The 10,184-nt window shown below is 38.2% G+C and overlaps 1 protein-coding gene across 11 annotated transcripts in view; it reads left to right on the plus strand.

Moving 5' to 3' along the window:
* The window catches only part of mmd (disintegrin and metalloproteinase domain-containing protein mind-meld), a 937,314-nt gene that overhangs the window by 43,354 nt on the left and 883,776 nt on the right, over positions 1-10,184 (plus strand). For 2 of the 11 annotated variants that reach the window (XR_016323709.1, XM_089730668.1), the window contains exon 1: positions 8,204-8,334. The exons of 1 other annotated variant lie outside the window; for it this stretch is intronic. Coding sequence is in view for 9 of the 10 variants with exons in the window: in XM_089730668.1 (XP_089586794.1) it covers positions 8,253-8,334 (82 nt within the window). In the remaining variant the exon portion in view is untranslated. Of the gene's footprint in view, positions 1-7,990; positions 8,335-10,184 lie in introns of those variants that run through there. 8 more of the 11 variants (XM_089730676.1, XM_089730673.1, XM_089730671.1 and 5 more) reach the window with 7 other exon arrangements.

A 10,184-nucleotide genomic window follows, 5' to 3' on the forward strand; every position in this document is an offset into this window, starting at 1 on the left:
GAATTGTCGTGTCGACCATAAAAGCGTTTCAGAGATGATAGTAATCGGTTCTACTCGAAGCGAAACTGTGAACGGATCACCCGAAGCGAAGCGGAAGAAGTGAATTGCGAATTGTAAAGTGCTCTGTAAATGTTTTAAGTGTTAGATGGGGTTTCATTTTGTACTTAGGTGGAAGTTTTATTTATCCCGAACCCCAGCCGTATAACAATACTCTTAGGCCATGAACGTTCAAGTTCTGGCTATTTTAGCCGATTAGTAAGGTCTTTTGGAGCCTTTTTGGTTAACGTCTTTCAGCTTTTCGTGGGCAAGAGCTGTTCATCACGAGGCTTTACTTAAAGGATTAAGAAATACACATGGAAAATTCAAACAGAAACCGAACCTAAAGCGCCTCATGATTTAGTACCAACGAAATATATATTTCACTTGAAAATGCGCTATGAAAATTTTCATAACCACAACCCGTACGTGCCCGGCAGAGTTCACCACTAAAACCCTGTACAGTTTTAAGAGACACGTCATCGTGGAAGCGCAGGTAAAATAAAAATTTCGAAACGACCAGGTGTCGCAGCGCTCAATAATGCAAGAACTGCAGCAGAGGTGCTCGCTCGTTGAGCATTTACATAGACATGACGTCATATTTCGATGTATTTTATGTTCGACGTGTGTTCGGTATTAACGAGGTTCTGAGTATTGGGGTGTGCGGTTCTTGTAAAATGTTCTACTTCTGTTAAACTGTTAATCTTTAGAAGGCTTTAGAGGAAGACGTAGACCTAAGGAGAAAGGGATGGATTGCGTGCAAGACGATATGTGTTGGAGGGGAGTGAGCGAAGAAATTGTATATGATAGAGGAGTGTGGCGGTAGATATCATACAACGCAATATATTTGACAGATGCCTGAGTCTCGCTTACGACATTTTCAAGATAAGCTCGCATATATACAGTTCCGAACAAAAACATTTGGACCGTCGGTCTACCGAGCAATATCACCCGCTCGGTGGAAAATCTTCCCTTTGTCGTTTAAGCCTTCCCAAAGAAGTATGGAAGGAGAAAACATGCTGCGCCGATCCCAGGTGACTGGAAGAAGGGCAGGAGAATGATGATGAAACTGTTAATTTTTGAAATAAATGATCCTAGCGGATGGTGGGTATACAATCTAATCTTCCCGATTGCCACTATTGGTTTGAATCTTTCAGCTCTTTCCCCAATTTCAATGTAGAGTACAGGTCGTAAGGCATGTGGTAGGTCCACCTATGCTGGCATTATGGCCCTGCCTACTTTTTTCCGCAAAGCGAAGCATTTCAGAGTCCTAGTCGTTTTTTCTAATTAGACAGAGACATTAAAAGTTGAGGAGTAATATCATGTGGTGGTGTCTCAAGAAGGAGCCATTAATATCAGGCTGGTGAGGACCTTGCTTAGAGTACATTAGATGGCTAAAAAGCACTTATTTACCATTTAATCAATTTATTAATCTATACTAATATTATAAGAGGAAATTGTTTTTTTTGTTTGTTTCGAATAGGCTCCGAAACTACTGGACCGATTTGAAAAATTCTTTTTCCATTAGAAGCCGACCATTGTCCCTGATGAACATAGGCTACTTTTTAATTTTTTTTTTTTTTTTGGTTTCATGTGTGTTTTAATGTTTCCGAAGCGAAGCGAGGGCGGGTCGCTAGTCAATTTATAAAATCAAATCAATGATTTAATAGGATTTGGGAAAGGACAATCTCACATTGCGGTCGTATTCAAACGACGCAAGTTTCCTTGCTTGCGTCACAGATAAGACCCTGCTGATTTATTACGTGTTGTAATAATGATGCTATAAAAATCTGATTACGATTTAATAGCAATAATAATTTTAATAGCAATAATAGTTTAACTTTGGGTTGTTTTTCATGAAGGATCTGACTTTATTGACTTTAAGAGAACGCAGCAAGACTATTGAGTCTACAGCAGCTACAGAAGGAAAGTACCTAAGAGCTGAGCTCTGTGCATGTGTATAAACGACAGCAGTGTATTACATATTATAATATATTTCTACTGGCGTTAGGAGTTCATGTGACCTCGCACGGGTATCTGTTTTGGGCATTGGGTTAACTGTTGTAAACATCCAACTGTGGGCTTATTAGCAGACGGTCAGTTATACAATTGAGCCTTAGACCTCTTGTCTCAAACTGGGTGATGGTGTACATTTTGTGGTGTCTATGGATTACGGTTCCGGTCACCGTCCTCGTCGAACCCGTGCTTGCGACGAAGGGCTCGAGATACAACCCACTGAGTTTCTCGCTGGATCTTCTCAGTGGGTCGGGTTTCCGATGCGATGGTAGATTCTGCGAAGCCACTGCTCTTGCTAGGGTCAGTGTAAGCATCACTCGGTTTGAGCCCCGTGAGCTCACCTACTAGTTAAGGTTACGCTAAAATAGCTTCTCAAGGCTATCAGCTTAATTAGGGGAAAAAACAAGATTACGGTAACCACTATAGCATCAGGATGACCATGTTAGTAATAAAAAAATACGAGTATAGTAAGACATAAGCATATGTGGCGATGACGATCAATTTATTCTGATACTTAACGCGCAATATGAACGCAGAAGTGTCGCTTCAAATAAAGGCTTACGTGGTTTACCAAAATATCTACATGATGGTTGTATTTCATTCTGTTTTTCTGGGAACAATCGTAATCATAAATAAATGGAATCGTAAAGTCATCTTGGCTTCCCATTTCTACGGAAGTTAAGATACGCATCAATCGCTATACGTATACTTAATATTGAAATCGTTCGCATTCAATTACAAACCGCGGCAGTGAGCACCGTAATCCGTTACGGATATTAATAAACGTTTTTCATTCAGCTCACCACTTTTCTGCTTTTTTATAGGGAATCTTTTCAAATGTAAAAAGGCACCTTCCTTTAATCATCTTTCATCTGATAAACTTTTGAGACGATTACGAGAATTTATGCTTTAGGAAAAAAAAGCGACTGTAGTGGTTAGTCAATTATTTTGAGACCCTTAAATACAGTATAAAGGCATAAAGGAATAAAGTAGATCCTGGTTATTTCAAGGACATGAACGTGGTTGACTAGTTATTTAAGCATATTTATGGCCACAGACTTAACATTGAAGAGACTTTCTCGGTATTACGGATGTGAAATGTGAACCCCACCTTTTTTAGCTGGAAATACTAAATTTCCTTCATATAACCAAGGTTGAAATGTCAAATGTCTTCCTGGCCTTACAGTAATTTTCGTCCAAACTGCTTCTCTTCTTTTCAATTCTACCTTCCTTCCTATCCTACTAAGATTTGGGTTAATACAAGGTTAATACTTAAGCCGTGCTTGATTGACCTGATAACGAAGATGAAAGAAATAAGGGGAAAAAAGGGAGAATGAACTTTGTAATGTTTATTGGTTCCATAATACTAATACTAAGTGGATTGGGATTTAGTTTACTTATAAATAAAGAAAAAAAAGAACCAATTTTAAAGTATTTTAAACACAAAATCTCTTCATTTTATCTTTTGCTTACTACGACCAGTTTACGACTTGAATTTCTCGGAGGAAACTTGTCAAAAGTCCTGATGCGAACCTGTCAAGTTGTTAAATCTGCCAGTCTTGAATTGTGTTTAGAATTGACTATAAAACTGAGAAATGTAATGTGAAATATTTTTGTCGAATTTATGTGACGTACAACGCGTTTTACGAGTCTATTTTTCGTAAGCAACAGTTAGAGGAGAAAATGGCCTATATGGTGTTAAAAATGACTATTATAAATATCACAATGAGAGTATTGCCTTCATGTCACGATTATAGGAAGTGAGATTCCGATCTCTGAGCATAGCGGCTTCACGACAAACAGAATAAGGAATGCTTTAGGCGCACAATATATTATAATGTATTTTGACCTCACTTAGGAATTTCTGTTGGTGGGCCTTATAATTCACGATATGGGACATACTAGTTGCTGCAACCGTATAATCTCCCTATTCACTCTATCTATCCGGAAACATATTTTCCAAACTCAATTCATATCAATGTCATACAAGGCATGCCACTTGGAGATGCCGTGCGAATGTTGAACACGTGTATGCAACGAGTGGATTGGACCATCAACTGAATTCTGAATGGAGGCGGGTACGTGTGCGAATTTTTCATTGCCTCAAGGCATTGTGGTGTAGCTTCATATTTGAATGGGTAAAGGAAACTGTACGTTGAATTCGTATTGTTACGCGCTGGGGTTCGGGATAAATAAAAATTCTACCGAATTACAAGTTAACACTTAGAACACTTAAAACACTTCACAAACAGTTTAAAATTCTCAATTCACTTCTTCCGCTTCACTTCAGGTGATCCGTTCGCTGTTTCGCTTCGAGTGGTTTTGATTACTGACTGCGTGCCATCTCTGCAATGCTTTTATAGTAGATAATTGTGTTTCCACTATCTGACAATAGATGGCATTGTACTTCTCGAGCGTTCTAGGTGCTATTAGATCCTTCGATATTCGTTCGCCTATTCAGCGATAGATGGCGTTACTCTTACCGGCGTAACAGTGTCGATCTGTGTTATTACAGATAGTTTTTTAAGGAGTTACGTCGACAAATTAATTTACTTTGAGATTATCTGAATCTGAAGAAGAAACTTGTGGTCGTTTATCAGTTTATTTTGTCTTGTCTCAATGTTAGTCGCTGCATTTACGTCTATGAGCTCAGCAACCGCTTTAGGTAGACAAGCTCATCGAACTCAAACAAAACAACAACAGGCGACCTCTTTGTGAATTCATTAACTTAATATAAAACAGAGGATATTGTACTCCAACGTTTTCCTGCGAAATTTCTGGAAGGAGCTGCTATTTATTGGAGTCAGTCATTTGTCAGTCGAGTTTGGAGCTTCGGAACTTTACAATCTCAAAGTTTACAAGCTTCCCGACTATCTATTATTAAAGTTGAGTTCGTTGTTAACGAGACGTAACTGCTTACGGTGTCGATAACGAGCTGCGGTGGAGGGTTTCTGGTGAAACTCTTTTTAGATATTTACCAAGATTATCACGTTTATGATATTTTTTGTTTTTTTTTTAAGCGATCGCAGGAGTTCATAGACTCTTACTCGAACTATGTGGGTTCAGCGCAGCATGTTCCCTTTTCCATTCAGGCTTAACATACGTCATCTCTGCACTCAAACCCTTCTCTCATATATCCTCTTTCACGCAGTTCATCCAAGTCTTTACGCCCTCTCCGAAGTTCATAAACTCAGCGGTAATACTACTTCAAGCCTCAACAGCTTTGAAATATTGGCAATTTTTTATGGCTCTTGTAGAGTGATGAGCATACGGCCCACTTGATGGTAAGTGGTTACCGTCGCTCATGGACGTCAGCCATGCCAGGGGCAGAGTCAATCCGCTGCCTGCCAAAAGAAGATTGCTTTTCAACAATTTTACTGGCGGCAGGCAGTAATATGAGGCAATAGGGTTAGATAGGAACAAGCGCGCTCTGATTTGATGGAAAATTTTTGCTAAGCACTAAAGTTAAGGCTTTCACCTCATGTTTCAAGGTGTATAGTATTCATGATATCTATGGCTCTCCAAACTATAGCGTGACAAGGCGTGACGTAAATTTGTTCAATCATTTGACGCAATAAAAAAAAACGGAAGTGGTAACAACTAGCCTACCAAGAGTAATGGTAGTATATTTTTCCTTTTATCGAGTCAAGCCGATATTTACCATGATAAGCCACACTTTTTTGATGATTAATTGAGACGTAACAATTTAGGTTTCTATCAGGTCGGGGCTGCCATCCCAACTGCTAAGCAATCATATTTGATCAGTGAAAGAGTCCAAATTATAAGATCAAAACCAAAGTGTTTCACCACGTCGAAGAAAATTAGCTGGAACAAATTAAAATTTCAAATCATTTAATTCAAATGTGATTGAACATTTTTATTCAAAGTAAACACCACCTGTCTAACACTGCTTCCGAAGAGAGCCACAGTGCAAGAGAGAACCAGCGAAACAAAAGTATCGGAAACAACTTTTGTATATTAATGAATAATTAATTGTCAACATAAATTTTAAAAACATGAAAAGAGATCTCTCGTTGCGAAATGAGCAGGATTGTGGTTCTATTCCTTTGGCTGGCGCTTGATTAACTCTCACCTGAAAACACTCGACAACCTTTTAGCAATATCGCTAACACGAATAACACTGTTAGCTACAAAGACCAACAAATGTACCAGGAAATCTTGTGTTTGAGGAGATAATTCTATTTTAGTGTAGCTGTCCGGCAGCGCCCTGACCCCTGTCAGACGAGGCCTGCAGGTGACATGTCGTAATTTGCCGTTAACATTTTATTCAGTAAGGCTCATAATGAAGGACCGGAGCTGTCGATTCTTGAGTACTCACTGGAAATCTGTTAACATCATATAGGATGGAATGTGTTCCATGGTCTAATAAGTAAATCATGGCTGGTTTTGACATTAAGGTCGGTATTTTATTTAGTTGGGACCGATAACTTGGACTGGTGGTAGGACCTCTTGTCTACTAGTCCGCACGGGTAGTTACCACCACCCTGCCTATTTCTGCCGTGAAGCAGTAATGCGTTTCGGTTCGAAGTGTGGGTCAGCCGTTGTAACTATACTGAGACCTTAGAACTTATATCTCAAGGTGGGTGGCGCATTTACGTTGTAGACGTCTATGGGCTCCAGTAACCACTTAACAACCATGTGGGCTGTGAGCTTGTCCACCCATCTAAGCAATAAAATAAAAAAAGATAAACTGTTAACTAAGTTGGGGGTCATTGACATCATGAGTTATGACCGACTCCCACCAAGACAAGAGGTCAATAGCTGTCTCAACATCCAAAATGGAAGCCATTACTTGCATTGATTGTTTCGCCTTAGATTTCGACGAGATGGTGGACCGTAAGAACTTACAACAGTAAATTGTGGTCGTTTGTAAGAAATTTTTATTGCCCTTTTATACAGACGAGCATACGGCCCACCTGATGGTGAGTGGCTATCGTCGCTAATGGACGTCTGCAATGTCAGGTGCAGAGCCAAGACGCTGCCTACCGTTAATTTGGATTTGGACTATTGATGATACGGTTATTGATGAGTTGAGTAAATTGAATTATTATCACAATGCTATACCAGGAGCATAGCCAATCCAATATCTACCACAAAAACCAGGCTATTAATAAAAATGTCAATGCTATTGTAGTGGTTAATCAATATCGACGGGAAAAGAATTAAATTAAAATTCCGAATTACACCCATCAATTAGCCACTTTACAATTAGCCCGTCAAATTACAAGCCTCCATTACCAAAACGGGATGCTGATTGTTTTGCATAAAAAACATTCAAGCTCAACTCCACCCCTTTTAATTATTTTGTATTTTTTTAGAAGCTTATTTCGTTCATCTGTTATAATCTTCGCGGCTTTTCCACCCCGTTTTCCAAGGATTTGTTTTGTAGTATACTGGGTCATGTCATTTTTTTTTTCGTTCGAAAATGGAAAATTATTTTTCCATTTACGTTGAAATAATATTTTACTACGACACATAAGTTTTGTTTCCGTTCTATTTGAGTTCACGTGATTAAGAATGTAGTTGATATCATCCAAACAATGACGTGTGTCATCACGTTAAGGTCTAGTTTAGATTACAGAGTATGAACAAGTAATTACAAGTACGCGAATTATTATCAATCTATTTTCGTCAACAATAATTAAAAATTTTTATGTTGGCATCACCGGATACTTAAGTTTTTAAACAACATTTTAACATACCTCATATATTTTTACAATAAGTACATAGGTTATATTAATATTCAAGGTATTTATTAGTAAAATTCGACTTACAGAAATGGCAACTTTTGAAGGAAAAAAAAAGCACCTTAATGACATTTTCATGTTGGCACCTCAGTAAATGGTATTCATACTCTCGCGTACTGAGCGACACGGGTTTTTCTACTAATTAAAATCTAACAATGGCCGTGTTTCAGCGGTAATGCGCAAGTTTTATGTACAAAAGCCGATGTAATGACGCGTCAAGAACACGGACGGCTACACGTCGCTCACTACTAACTTTAGAGACGTATTTTATAAATAAATTAGTTATTGGATTTTTGAGCGTACGCTTTATTTTCTCGTTTTTTGTGAAGTGCCAATCAATTGAGGTGTTGTTAATTTTACATTATTATTTAAGTGTCAGTAAACACCTAAGAAACATTTTTTTAAAACAGCGCGATTGATAGTTGACGCATTATGTGTTCATGTTTCGGCAAGAGCCAGCCCGTCTGCTTTGGAGGGTCTTGTGAAAGGCAATTGACGGAATCCACCGGTGAAGGTGAGTGTTGTAGATCATGAGCTCCCGTGGATATTTACAAACCGGTCTGTTCTTGTGAAGTAATCATGCGTTTCGGTTAAAAATGAGGAGCAGCCGTATACAGAATGGAGACATCGCCATCATGTCTTGAACTATTCACATTCGTGTTGCGATGTCTGTGGGTTAAAAGGTACCAGTCAAATCTCACAAAGTTTAAAATTTCTACGCGATTTCTTCGAAAACCCACATCTACTTGGAGATCGCAAAGGGTACAGTCGTTTAAATGTTCCTTTGAAATGATTCTGAACTTTCCAATTCTCTACTGTCAATACCTACCTTTTTCCTTATGTACCATGATCACTTTGTGTTTTAGTTGTACATTAGTTCTACTTTTGTATGTGGAGCATCTTATGTGAATGAATCAGGAATTGTATTAATAATAATTTCTATCTAAAATCTACGCATATGATTTAATTGAAATACGAAAATCAGCTTTATAAACAACACCACTGCAGTTGATATTCCTTTAAAAAAAACATCGGACAATTGGCGTTTTGCTTCTAATAACCTTAAGCGGATAACGTTATTTTTTTACTTATATATTTTTTATCTATGGCCTTCTTTATATATACTTACGCAAATATTTGTTGGAAATTTTTATCTTAAGAGATCCGAGGTTAACTATGAGAGAACGAAAACTGAAGTTTTATAAATTCAAATTGTTTTTTTGGAACGAAGTTCCTTATGGGATGATGCGGAGGGGTACCCTAACCGGGAAAAAACGTCCGTAACGTAAGATTTTTTTATAAAATTATGGGGGCAGCGACAGATTGGCCGCATGCTCGGCTGCCTAAAAGGGCAATAATAAATATCGATGGATGCTGACATTGGCATATTGCGTCAGAGTAGTGGTTATCTTCAAGAACGAAGAAATTATGATGAGAGGAATCATGTGAGAGCAGTATAAGCTTTGTTACTTATCCGTTTGAAAGATGGGATAGCCGTTGCACCGTAGAATCAACATTCCAGGCCCGTGTCTTAAAGTGCCTTAACCCTGCCTATTTCTGCCGTGAAGTAGTAAATGCATTTCAGTTTGAAGGGTAGGGCAGCCGTTGTAGCTATACTTGAGACCTTAGAACTTATATCTCAAAATGGGTGGCGCATTTACATTGTAGATGTCTATGGGCTCCAGTAACCACTTAACATAAGGTGGGCTGTGAGCTCGTCCAACTATCTAAGCAATAAAATAAAAGTGTTCAAAAACATGTATTGAGGTTGATGAGTCCCAGCAAAGACTTTCCACCAGATCGATCGTGAGGTCGATCACCCTTCTATTGCTCGTGGTAGGCCCGCACGGGTAGATGCCAGTCTATTTCTGTCTCTGTCTATTTCTGTAGCTGTTATGCTATAGAACCGAGAATCAGAAGTCATGACTGAAGGTGCGGGTCAGCATTTACGTTGTTCATGTCTATGGGTCCCAATAACTACTTAACAGCGGATAGACCGTGAGTTCGTTCACCCGTATAAACAATGGTAAAATATTATAGCAAAAATCCAAGATTCTATTCTGAGAATTACACTAACGATTAATTATAAAATTATAATAATAGTTCGTTTTTACTATGGTACAAAAGCATTATTCTCGTAATTTTGAGACAATCTTGCAATATTCATTACGAGAAATATATTTGATTATTATTTTCATGTCACTCAAACACGTAGAATTAAAATACAGTTTTAAGTTATTATTCATTAAAATTACATTTATTAAACGAGAATTACTTAGATGTAGTTATTATACTTACAATTCTACCATCACACGATCACTAATTATGTACATACGTCATACTGTCGTAACTTCCACGTACGGA

Source organism: Bombyx mandarina, chromosome 10, assembly GCF_030267445.1.
Source record: "Bombyx mandarina strain Sakado chromosome 10, ASM3026744v2".
NCBI classification, from domain to species: Eukaryota; Metazoa; Arthropoda; class Insecta; order Lepidoptera; family Bombycidae; genus Bombyx; species Bombyx mandarina.